The 13,058-nt window shown below is 49.0% G+C and overlaps 1 protein-coding gene across 1 annotated transcript in view; it reads right to left on the bottom strand.

Annotated features, from left to right (window-relative positions):
• LOC147252751 (rho guanine nucleotide exchange factor 2-like) overlaps nucleotides 1-9,279 on the bottom strand; it is a 24,324-nt gene extending 15,045 nt beyond the window's left edge. The window contains exon 1 of the mRNA XM_086217512.1: nucleotides 8,953-9,279. Coding sequence (XP_086073638.1) covers nucleotides 8,953-9,009 — 57 coding nt within the window. The 5' untranslated portion in view covers nucleotides 9,010-9,279. The remainder of the gene's footprint in view (nucleotides 1-8,952) is intronic.
• Nucleotides 9,280-13,058: the final 3,779 nt, after the last annotated feature.

Genomic DNA, 13,058 nt, shown 5'->3' on the forward strand with positions numbered 1-13,058 from the left:
AAAAACAACATAATGACAGAAAATAGATCTCGCACCACATCACGTCACGTGACATCATCATTCCCATCAGCCTACACTGAGTGTTGAACGCTAACAAGCAGGTGTAGCATTGTGAGCGCGGACACGTGTAACTACGACATGATTGCTATACTGTTGCAACATCATGTTCTGGTAAATGGAACCAAACAGAAAACAGAGCCCAAATTTACTAACAAGTAAAACAACAGCAGAGACAAGTTGTTGCTGAAAGCGCCAGATGAGATCTGAACCTGAGGGTGAGAACTTCCCTGATTGGCTGCTCCTCATTTGAAATCAAGCACAAAGCCTTTCAGAATTCACTGAAGCCTGCTAGCATGCTGGCGCTGGGATGTAGCCTCACATGCAGCTAGCACAACTGAAGACAGGGTAACTCTGGTGAATTCAGTTGGACTCTAGAGGTTGGAGGTCGGCCTACTGAGGGCACTAATGATCCCTGTTGTTCCTGAACTCTTCAGGCCCTCAGGACTACAACTCCCATGAGGCTGAGCTGCTGCATTCAAAGTTGTCTTCAAGCAAGGCATCCTTTTGATGGGAACCTGCTCTTTGCCTGCCCCTTTCGTACCCCTGAGCAAGGCAGCTGTGCCTGCTGAGGCTCGACTCCAGAGACACAGAGGGTCACATGGCCTGCGGTGATGATCCATAACAGATCATATTCAAACATGCGAACCCTTAAAAACCTGAACTGTCTGAAGAACCTTCCAGAGGAACGCAGGAAGAACCACAAAATATCAGAGAAAAAGAAATGTTAGGAGATGGGTTGGAACTGAACTGAGAACCACATTTAATGGTGCTGGTGTTGTTGGGGGGAACCCTGGACCAGCAGCAAGAGCCGCACAGATGAGGAAACACAGAGTCACCCGTCGGATGAACTGGTGTCTGCGCACTGATAGAGGGAAGACCGGCGCAAGCATCTGCTGAAGTAAAACTTAGCATGTAGCAACTACCAACGAGGCTATAGAAGTACCAGCTCAGAGGCTATAGAAGTACCAGCTCAGAGGCTATAGTAGTACCAGCTCAGAGGCTATAGAAGTACCAGCTCAGAGGCTATAGTAGTACCAGCTCAGAGGCTATAGAAGTACCAGCTCAGAGGCTATAGTAGTACCAGCTCAGAGGCTATAGAAGTACCAGCTCAGAGGCTATAGTAGTACCAGCTCAGAGGCTATAGAAGTACCAGCTCAGAGGCTATAGTAGTACCAGCTCAGAGGCTATAGAAGTACCAGCTCAGAGGCTATAGTAGTACCAGCTCAGAGGCTATAGAAGTACCAGCTCAGAGGCTATAGTAGTACCAGCTCAGAGGCTATAGAAGTACCAGCTCAGAGGCTATAGAAGTACCAGCTCAGAGGCTATAGAAGTACCAGCTCAGAGGCTATAGTAGTACCAGCTCAGAGGCTATAGAAGTACCAGCTCAGAGGCTATAGAAGTACCAGCTCAGAGGCTATAGTAGTACCAGTTCAGAGGCTATAGAAGTACCAGCTCAGAGGCTATAGAAGTACCAGCTCAGAGGCTATAGTAGTACCAGCTCAGAGGCTATAGAAGTACCAGCTCAGAGGCTATAGGAGGCTATAGAAGTACCAGCTCAGAGGCTATAGTAGTACCAGCTCAGAGGCTATAGAAGTACCAGCTCAGAGGCTATAGAAGTACCAGCTCAGAGGCTATAGGAGGCTATTGTAGTACCAGCTCAGAGGCTATAGTAGTACCAGCTCAGAGGCTATAGTAGTACCAGCTCAGAGGCTATAGAAGTACCAGCTCAGAGGCTATAGAAGTACCAGCTCAGAGGCTATAGGAGGCTATTGTAGTACCAGCTCAGAGGCTATAGGAGGCTATAGTAGTACCAGCTCAGAGGCTATAGTGGTACCAGCTCAGAGGCTATAGGAGGCTATAATAGGACCAGCTAAGAGGCTATAGTGGTACCAGCTCAGAGGCTATAGTGGTACCAGCTCAGAGGCTATAGTAGTACCAGCTCAGAGGCTATAGTAGTATCAGCTCAGAGGCTATAGTAGTACCAGCTCAGAGGCTATAGGAGGCTATAGAAGTACCAGCTCAGAGGCTATAGTAGTACCAGCTCAGAGGCTATAGAAGTACCAGCTCAGAGGCTATAGAAGTACCAGCTCAGAGGCTATAGGAGGCTATTGTAGTACCAGCTCAGAGGCTATAGTAGTACCAGCTCAGAGGCTATAGTAGTACCAGCTCAGAGGCTATAGAAGTACCAGCTCAGAGGCTATAGAAGTACCAGCTCAGAGGCTATAGGAGGCTATTGTAGTACCAGCTCAGAGGCTATAGGAGGCTATAGTAGTACCAGCTCAGAGGCTATAGTGGTACCAGCTCAGAGGCTATAGGAGGCTATAATAGGACCAGCTAAGAGGCTATAGTGGTACCAGCTCAGAGGCTATAGTGGTACCAGCTCAGAGGCTATAGTAGTACCAGCTCAGAGGCTATAGTAGTATCAGCTCAGAGGCTATAGTAGTACCAGCTCAGAGGCTATAGTGGTACCAGCTCAGAGGCTATAGTGGTACCAGCTCAGAGGCTATAGTAGTACCAGCTAAGAGGCTATAGTGGTACCAGCTCAGAGGCTATAGTGGTACCAGCTCAGAGGCTATAGTAGTATCAGCTCAGAGGCTATAGTAGTACCAGCTCAGAGGCTATAGTAGTATCAGCTCAGAGGCTATAGTAGTACCAGCTCAGAGGCTATAGTAGTACCAGCTCAGAGGCTATAGTAGTACCAGCTAAGAGGCTATAGTGGTACCAGCTAAGAGGCTATAGTGGTACCAGCTCAGAGGCTATAGTGGTACCAGCTCAGAGGCTATAGTAGTACCAGCTCAGAGGCTATAGTAGTACCAGCTCAGAGGCTATAGGAGGCTGTAGTAGTACCAGCTCAGAGGCTATAGTGGTACCAGCTCAGAGGCTATAGTAGTACCAGCTAAGAGGCTATAGTGGTACCAGCTAAGAGGCTATAGTGGTACCAGCTCAGAGGCTATAGTAGTACCAGCTCAGAGGCTATAGTGGTACCAGCTCAGAGGCTATAGTGGTACCAGCTCAGAGGCTATAGTAGTACCAGCTCAGAGGCTATTGTAGTACCAGCTCAGAGGCTATAGTAGTACCAGCTCAGAGGCTATAGTAGTACCAGCTCAGAGGCTATAGTAGTACCAGCTCAGAGGCTATAGTAGTACCAGCTCAGAGGCTATAGTAGTACCAGCTCAGAGGCTATAGTAGTACCAGCTCAGAGGCTATAGTAGTACCAGCTCAGAGGCTATAATAGTACCAGCTCAGAGGCTATAGGAAGCTATAGTAGTACCAGATCATCTGCATTTACACTTTGGTTCGATGAGGTCAGAACGAGCGTCTGACCAGCTGTCTGCAGGTGGGTTGGTAGACCAGATCCTGATCCCTCCTGAATGTGTCTCAGGTGCTTTTACCCCTCAACTTTCATGTGGTCAAGTATCACAAAATAAACACGTTTTCACACCCACTGTAAATGGAGCTGGAGCTTCTTCACATCCAGCCATCATCTGTTCCACGGGTTCCCTCTTGTTCTCCTTTCTACACACTGATGTTATGTTCCTAAGTCCTGGTTTCAGAATGCCAGGGTTCATCTGCTGCCTCCTTTGTTACAACAATGACAGTTGAAATATTTGCCTGCCACCAGGCTGATCCCTGTTAGTACACATCAGTACTAACATCAACGCGACATAACAACATGCTTTGATTGGGTTCCTGTTCATATCTCTGTCCTCTATTCTATTCTATTCTATTGTCTCTCTCTCTGGTTCTCCTTCACCCTGACTGGTTGAGGCAGAAGGCCTCTAATGTCTCTGATGCCTCTGATGTCTCTGATGCCTCTGATGTCTCTTATGTTTGATCTCTTTAAACTAGATTGATTTTACGGGTGCAGTTCTGGACCTGCTCTGTTTTTAAAGTCTCACAGGAGACCTTCAGTAGTAATTTGACCCTACATAAATAAAAATGACTTGACTTGTGTACTGCTGTAACACACACACACACACATACACACACACACGAACACACACACACACACACATACACACACACACACATACACACACACACACACACACACACATATACACACAAATCTATCTGAAACTTCTCCTTTCTGTTCTGACAGTTGCATTTTTCACATTAACTTCTGCTCCAAACTGGGAGGGACAGGAAGGAGGTATGTTGGTGTGTGTGTGTTCTTGTATTTGCTACATAGTGAGGACTAGAATACGTATTTAACCAACAGGTCAAGAAGGTCAAGACTTGGTTTTAGGGTGGAGGTTAGAATCAGGTTCAGGTTAGGTTTCGGGTCAAGGTTAGGGTCAGACAGTCAGCTGAGATGGTTAGGGTTAGGGGGAGGGGCTAGGAAATATATTACATCAATGAAAGTCCTCACAAAGATATAAGTACAAGGATGTGTGTGTGTGTGTGTGTGTGTGTGTGTGTGTGTGTGTGTGTGTGTGTGTGTGTGTGAGAGGGTTTCAGTTCAGTAATGACAATCAGTGTCACACACAGATGTGCATGTGTGTGAGGCGATGGATTGTTGTATTATTGTCGTGATTACTGTGTCACACACACACACACACACACACACACACACACACACACACACACACACACACACACACTCAGCCACCTTAGGGGGATTGTGGGAATCAGACCAGTGGCATGTAGGTTACCGGACCCCTCCACTCCAGCACTGCTTGATAAACTACTCAGTTATGAAGAAGGTGGGAGGCAGCAGCTTTGTGGCTCCTGAGGCCAGTGCCTCTTTCACCTTTGATGTTAGATACTTCATAATATATATAAATACATGTCAAATAAATACTGTGCATATCCTATACACATGTATATATGTATGCATACATGCACATACACACTTATAAGTGTATTTGTAGTACATGTTCAGTAAGTGTTGTACCATAAGGGTAAGTATCAATGTTGTGAGGGTTAAAGTGGTTGCAGGATCAGCTGACGGTCAGAGATCAGCTGGTGAGGCCATAAAGAACTCAGTGAGGAGGAAGAAAGAGATGTCTGTGTGTGTGTCTGTGTGTGTGTGTCTGCGTGTGTGTCTGCGTGTGTGTCTGTGTGTGTGTGTCTGTGTGTGTGTGTGTGTGTGTCTGTGTGTGTGTCTGTGTTTGTGTGTCTGTGTGTGTGTCTGTGTGTGTGTGTGTGTCTGCGTGTGTGTCTGTGTGTGTGTGTCTGTGTGTGTGTGTCTGCGTGTGTGTCTGTGTGTGTGTGTCTGCGTGTGTGTCTGCGTGTGTGTCTGTGTGTGTGTGTCTGTGTGTGTGTGTGTCTGTGTGTGTGTCTGTGTTTGTGTGTCTGTGTGTGTGTCTGTGTGTGTGTGTGTGTGTCTGCGTGTGTGTCTGTGTGTGTGTGTCTGTGTGTGTGTGTCTGCGTGTGTGTCTGTGTGTGTGTGTCTGTGTGTGTGTCTGTGTGTGTGTGTCTGTGTGTGTGTCTGCGTGTGTGTGTGTGTGTCTGCGTGTGTGTCTGTGTGTGTGTGTGTGTCTGTGTGTGTGTGTCTGCGTGTGTGTCTATGTGTGTGTGTGTGTCTGCGTGTGTGTCTGTGTGTGTGTGTCTGTGTGTCTGTGTGTGTCTGTCTGCGTGTGTGTGTCTGCGTGTGTCTGTGTGTGTGTCTGTGTGTGTCTGTGTGTGTGTGTCTGTGTGTGTCTGTGTGTGTGTGTCTGTGTCTGTGTGTGTGTGTCTGTGTGTGTGTTTGTGTCTGTGTGTGTTTGTGTCTGTGTGTGTGTCTGCGTGTGTGTCTGTGTGTGTGTGTCTGCGTGTGTGTCTGTGTGTGTGTGTCTGTGTGTGTGTGTCTGTGTGTGTGTCTGTGTGTGTGTGTGTCTGCGTGTGTGTGTGTGTCTGCGTGTGTGTCTGTGTGTGTGTGTCTGTGTGTGTGTGTGTGTCTGTGTGTGTGTGTCTGCGTGTGTGTCTGTGTGTGTGTGTGTGTCTGCGTGTGTGTCTGTGTGTGTGTGTCTGTGTGTGTCTGTCTGCGTGTGTGTGTCTGCGTGTGTGTGTCTGCGTGTGTCTGTGTGTGTGTCTGTGTGTGTGTGTCTGTGTGTGTCTGTGTGTGTGTGTCTGTGTCTGTGTGTGTGTGTCTGTGTGTGTGTGTCTGTGTGTGTGTGTTTGTGTCTATGTGTGTTTGTGTCTCTGTGTGTGTCTGCGTGTGTGTCTGTGTGTGTGTCTGCGTGTGTGTGTGTCTGTGTGTGTGTCTGCGTGTGTGTGTCTGTGTCTGTTTCTGTGTGTGTGTCTGTGTCTGCGTGTGTGTGTGTCTGTGTCTGTGTGTGTGTCTGCGTGTGTGTCTGTGTGTGTGTGTCTGCGTGTCTGTCTGCGTGTGTGTCTATGTGTGTGTGTCTGTGTGTGTCTGTGTGTGTCTCTGTGTGTGTGTCTGCGTGTGTGTCTGTGTGTGTGTGTCTGTCTGCGTGTGTGTCTGTGTGTGTTTGCGTGTGTGTCTGTGTGTGCATCTGTTTGTGTCTGTGTGTGTCTGTGTGTGTCTGTGTGTGTGTCTCTGTGTGTGTGTCTCTGTGTGTGTATGTGTGTCTGTGTGCGTGTCTGTCTCTGAGTGTGTGTGTGTGTCTATGTGTGTGTGTGTCTATGTGTGTGTGTGTCTATGTGTGTGTGTCTGTGTCAATGTGTGTGTGTCTGTGTGTGTGTCTATGTGTGTGTGTGTCTGTGTCAATGTGTGTGTCTGTGTGTGTGTCTATGTATGTGTGTCTATTTGTGTGTCTATGTGTGTGTCTGTCTGTCTGTGTGTGTGTCTGTCTCTGTCTGTGTCTACGTGTGTGTCTGCGTGTGTGTGTCTGCGTGTGTGTGTGTCTGCGTGTGTGTGTGTCTGCGTGTGTGTCTGTGTGTGTGTGTCTGTGTGTGTGTCTGCGTGTGTGTCTGAGTGTGTGTGTCTCTGTGTGTGTGTGTGTGTCTGTGTGTGTGTCTCTGTGTGTGTGTCTGCGTGTGTGTCTGTGTGTGTGTGTCTGTCTGCGTGTGTGTCTGTGTGTGTGTTTGCGTGCGTGTCTGTGTGTGCGTCTGTGTGTGTCTGTGTGTGTCTATGTGTGTGTATGTCTATGTGTGTGTGTGTCTGTGTGTGTGTCTATGTGTCTGTGTGTCAATGTGTGTGTGTCTATGTGTGTGTGTCTGTGTCAATGTGTGTGTGTCTGTGTGTGTGTCTATGTATGTGTGTGTCTATTTGTGTGTCTCTGTGTGTGTCTGTGTGTGTGTCTGTCTCTGTCTGTGTGTGTGTGTTGGGGGGCAGGAGACACAATGAGACTATTTAGAAAGTCAACCCTTTATTTACACCCGAACGTTCCACCAAAGATGGAAGGGTTCTCACTGACACTGAGGCATGTGGACCATCAGCAAGTCTCAGCGCCTCGCTCGACCTCCCTCAGCTACTTCCTGTATCTTAGCGCCAGCTCACTGACAGACTGCAGCATCACCAGTGGACTACAACCACTACCATTTCCCATCATGCACTTTAATACCCAGGGTTTGTTGCCTGATGCCAGCTGACCTGCCAGGGAGACGGTACAACTGGCACGGCGATGCCGCTTCCTTCATCATTATCACTTCAGTGGATTACGAGCTACACGTATGATCTCTCCTCATCATGAGAGCGTTCACTCAAGGAGCCATGAATCTATCAGCTGATCCAGGGATCCATCTTGAGGTGGATCCCCGTAGGAGTGAACAGGGAGGGTAAGGAGAGGCAAATTTTTAGGTCGGCCCATGTCAGGATGTGTCCCAGTGATGTCATAAGGAGATGTGGCGTGACAGCAGCTTCACGACACAGTCAAAACAAGTCCCAGGTAAGCTAACATCCTGGTCTTTCACTAGGAATGTGACCTGATGTCTAAGGCGGGAGGAACGCGTCCACCCGCCGATGCTCATCTGTCGTGTTCTATGATGTCATTCAAAAAAAGGACCCGAGTGGAGCCCAAAGCCACTTGCACTTTGCCGATGAGGTCACATGCCGTCCTCCATGCTGACCATGTGGATGTTGTCATGGCATTGTGTAACATGTGAGCTTGTCTCTGATTGGACAAATCCATTTTGCCGTCAGCTCTCAGCAGAATCTCTGTCAGGCCATCGCCATCTGAATTTCCCGCAGCAGCCAAACTGATGGTAAGTAATTGGTGAGCGAGGGGGAGTGGCTAAATGACGTCAGAGAGCCCAGTTACTAATGAAGTGTTTTCACAAGTAGCTTCTTTAAACTGAAGAGTTTGTTTATTTACAGTCAAATCGGGGAGGTCAAAGGTCAAACTTCTACCTCGACTGCTAGAAGCTGCTCCACACTTCCTCAGGCGGAGGCGCGCACAAGCGTGCGCGCGCAGCCTCCCCTCCCCCCTTCGCTTCCTCCCGCAGGACAAAGCGGCCACGCTGCTTCTAACGGACACACACACACGGAAACACCATCAAGCACAATCAGAGACAATAAAGCGTGTGTGTGTGTTTGTGTGTGTGTGTTTGTGTGTCCGTAGTGATCACACACATCGCCACGCGCCACTGGGACCGACATGAACGCGCTTTTCAGTCTGAACAGAGAAAGAAGAAAAACGTAAAAGTGCCCGCTGCCAATTTAAATCAATCACACACGCTAGCACACACACACATACACACACACACACACACACACACACACACACACACACCACCGGTACTCTGATCAACTGTCGATTTGCTTCAACATCTGCAATAACGGAACAATCCCGGGACGAGTCCCAGATGTGTCCGTGAACGAGGGGAAACCACCGGAAAAAGCCGGGAAGTGAAACCAAGTCCGACTTCGAGTATTGTTTCTGATCGATCAAGTCCCGACTGACCGATCGGACTCGGCCCATCAATAACTCAGGTTATCGACCGGGTGTGCACGCGCACTGGCGCGTCCGGGTCTTTCTTTCTTTCTGTCTCTCTTCCGGTGCTCACCTTCATGCTGACCTCCTTCATCCGGTCCTGCCGGCGACTCTCCAGCAACCGGGACATCCCCTCCGATACTCACTGATCGATCCCGGATCAATGGCCGAGCCGTCAGAGCCGCTGAGTTCTGGTCCCGGACCAGCCCGCAATCTGAACGCGGCGGGCGGGTCCTCTCCCTGACCGACAGCTTCTCGATTCACTTCTGACCAATCAGAGGCCGGCCCGCTGCTGCGGCGGTACACCAATCCCGGCCCCGCGCTCACCACTAGCCCCGCCCATAACGGGTTGTTGAGAGGCCGTTGTTCTTTACACCGGGATAAGACGTCTCCGCTGTTGGTGGAGTTAATCTCTATGACAACGTGTCAAAGAATCACGTGATCCCATATAGCCAATCAGAGAGCTGCAGATGGTCACATGGGTGAAGAAGGTCCAGTATTGGAGACCCCCCCCCCCACACACACACACACAAACACACACACACACACAGCAAGAGCTTCTGACAACACGAGAGTGTGACGTGGAACCTCTGCTGGGGCGACCCGCCCACCCGGTAGACGCCGGCAAAAACAGCAATGGACACACCGGGAGGAAGCTCCGTTACGATAACGTCCACATGAGTGACGTCACACTGACCGGAGAGATATTGTTTTGTTTACAGACGTTCAGAGTGACTGTGTGTGTCTTTGTGTGTCTGTGTTTGAGTGTCTGTGAGTGTATGTGTCCGTGTGTCTCTGAGTGTGTCTGAGTGTGTCTGAGTGTGTATGTGTGAGTGTGTGTCAGAGTGTCTGTGTGTGTGTCTGAGTGTGTTTGACCACCATATCCTTCTACAGAGACTGGAACCTGTCACTGGTATTAAAGGAACCACTCTAAACTGGTTCAGGTCATATTTACTAGGTCATCTCAGTTGGTACCAGTTAATGATGGTTCCTCTGAGACCACTACAGTCAGTTCAGGTGTTCCACAAGGGTCTGTGCTTGGACCAGTCCTCTTCACCCTGTACCTGCTTCCTCTAGGTCACATGATCAGGAAACACTCCATTAATGTTCACTGCTATGCAGACGACACTCAGCTGAACTCATCAATGATCCACATGGAACAAACCAGCTGACTGAACTATAGAATTTAAAATTCTCCTTCTACCATCAAAGTCCTCAACAACCAGGTTCCTTCATCCCTGACAGAGCTCCTGGTCCCCTATGATCCAGCTAGAACCCTTCACTCCCAGGATGCAGGGTTCCTGCTGGTTCCTAGAGTTCTAACAGTAGAATGGAGCCAGAGCCTTCAGCTATCAGGCTCCCCTCCTGTGGAACCGTCTCTCAGTTTCAGTCCAGGACCCAGACCCCCTCTCTAGGTTTAAGAGCAGACTTAAGACCGTCCTTGTTGATCAGGCTTATAGTCAGGACTGCTTAGGCTGGCCCTTAGATCTGCTGCTCTAGGCTCAGACTGCTGGGATCTCCCATGATGCACTGGGCTTCTCTCTCCTCCTCCTGTCCTCAGACGTGTTACTGACTCCTCTTCTTCTCCCCTCATCCCAGATCCTGGTGCTGCTGGAGGAGGCTCCAGACCTGAAGAGGCTCCAGCTGCCACCCGTAGCTCCACCTGCTCACGTCCCCGTCTGTCCATCAGTCTCTCCTCCTTTCTCTCACTCTTTATCACTGTCCCTCTCTTTCCTTCTGTCTCTGTCTTCCTCCATTCTCTGTCTTTGTCTCTGTCCATCAGTCTCTCCTCCTTTCTATCTCTTTATCTCTGTCCCTCTCTCTCCTTCTGTCTCTCTCTGTCCTCCTCCATTCTCTGTCTTTGTCTCTGTCCATCAGTCTCCTCCTTTCTCTCTCTCTTTATCTCTGTCCCTCTCTCTCCTTCTGTCTCTCTCTGTCCTCCTCCATTCTCTGTCTTTGTCTCTGTCCATCAGTCTCCTCCTTTCTCTCTCTCTTTCCTTCTGTCTCTCTGTCCTCCTCCATTCTCTGTCTTTGTCTCTGTCCATCAGTCTCTCCTCCTTTCTCTCTCTCTTTCCTTCTGTCTCTCTGTCCTCCTCCTTTCTCTGTCTTTGTCTCTGTCTATCAGTCTCTCCTCCTTTCTCTCTCTCTTTATCTCTGTCCCTCTCTTTCCTTCTGTCTCTCTGTCCTCCTCCATTCTGTCTTTGTCTCTGTCCATCAGTCTCTCCTCCTCTCTCTCTCTCTCTTTCTCTCTGTCCCTCTCTCTCCTTCTGTCTCTCTGTCTTCCTCCATTCTCTCTTTGTCTCTGTCCATCAGTCTCTCCTCCTTTCTCTATCTCTTTATCTCTGTCCCTCTCTCTCCTTCTGTCTCTCTGTCTTCCTCCATTCTCTGTCTTTGTCTCTGTCCATCAGTCTCTCCTCCTCTCTCTCTCTCTTTCTCTCTGTCCCTCTCTCTCCTTCTGTCTCTCTGTCTTCCTCCATTCTCTCTTTGTCTCTGTCCATCAGTCTCTCCTCCTTTCTCTCTCTCTTTATCTCTGTCCCTCTCTCTCCTTCTGTCTCTCTGTCCTCCTCCATTCTCTGTCTTTGTCTCTGTCCATCAGTCTCTCCTCCTTTCTCTCTCTCTTTCCTTCTGTCTCTCTGTCCTCCTCCTTTCTCTGTCTTTGTCTCTGTCCATCAGTCTCTCCTCCTTTCTATCTCTCTTTATCTCTGTCCCTCTCTTTCCTTCTGTCTCTCTGTCCTCCTCCATTCTGTCTTTGTCTCTGTCCATCAGTCTCTCCTCCTCTCTCTCTCTCTTTCTCTCTGTCCCTCTCTTTCCTTCTGTCTCTCTGTCTTCCTCCATTCTCTGTCTTTGTCTCTGTCCATCAGTGTCTCCTCCCTTCTCTATCTCTTTATCTCTGTCCCTCTCTCTCCTTCTGTCTCTCTGTCTTCCTCCATTCTCTGTCTTTGTCTCTGTCCATCAGTCTCTCCTCCTCTCTCTCTCTCTTTCTCTCTGTCCCTCTCTCTCCTTCTGTCTCTCTGTCCTCCTCCATTCTGTCTTTGTCTCTGTCCATCAGTCTCTCCTCCTCTCTCTCTCTCTTTCTCTCTGTCCCTCTCTTTCCTTCTGTCTCTCTGTCTTCCTCCATTCTCTGTCTTTGTCTCTGTCCATCAGTGTCTCCTCCCTTCTCTATCTCTTTATCTCTGTCCCTCTCTCTCCTTCTGTCTCTCTGTCTTCCTCCATTCTCTGTCTTTGTCTCTGTCCATCAGTCTCTCCTCCTCTCTCTCTCTCTTTCTCTCTGTCCCTCTCTCTCCTTCTGTCTCTCTGTCTTCCTCCATTCTCTGTCTTTGTCTCTGTCCATCAGTCTCTCCTCCTTTCTCTCTCTTTATCTCTGTCCCTCTCTCTCCTTCTGTCTCTCTGTCTTCCTCCATTCTCTGTCTTTGTCTCTGTCCTGCTCTCCTGCTCTCTCTCTGTCCCCACTGATCCTGGATCTGCTCCACCTTCCTGCTGGTAAAGGAAGGTTCTGGTGGCTGCTGTTGCAGGATGTGCTGCTGATGGAGAATTGTTGGGTGGAGGTTCATTGAAGGAGGGAGGTGCTGGACCTGCTCTACTTGGAGAGTCAGGACAGGACTTTGGTTGGGGTTTGGTGACACAGATAAACCTGACTTGACTTGACTTTGTGTGTGTGTCTGAATGCCTGTGTGTGTGAGTGTTTGTGTGTGTGAGTGTTTGTGTGTGTGAGTGTGTGTGTGTGAGTGTGTGTGTCTGAATGCCTGTGTGTGTGTTTGTGTGAGTGTGTGTGAGTGTTTGTGTGTGTGAGTGTCTGTGTCTGAATACGTGTGTTTGTGTGTGTGTGTCTGACTGTTGGTGTGTGTGTGTCTGAGTGTGTGTGAGTGCGTGTCTGAATGTGTGTGTGTGAGTGTGTGTGAGTGTCTGAGTGTGTGTCTGATTGTCTGTGTGTCTGTGTGTGAGTGTGTTTGTCTGTGTGTCTTTGTGTGTATGTGTGTGATTGTGTGTCTGAGTGTGTGTTTATGTGAGTGCGTGTGTCTGAATGAATGTGTGTGTTTGTGTGTGTCTGAGTGTGTGTGTGTATCTGAGTGTGTCTTAGTGTGTGTGAGTGTGTGTGTGTGACTGAGTGTAAGTGTGTGTGTGTGTGTGTGTGTGTGTGTGTGTGTGTACGCCATTAGTCTTCAGCTGATCAAACAGAAC

This window comes from Aulostomus chinensis, chromosome 11, assembly GCF_037954235.1.
Source record: "Aulostomus chinensis isolate RoL2024-O1b breed Wild chromosome 11, RoL_Achi_v1.0, whole genome shotgun sequence".
Taxonomy (NCBI): Eukaryota; Metazoa; Chordata; class Actinopteri; order Syngnathiformes; family Aulostomidae; genus Aulostomus; species Aulostomus chinensis.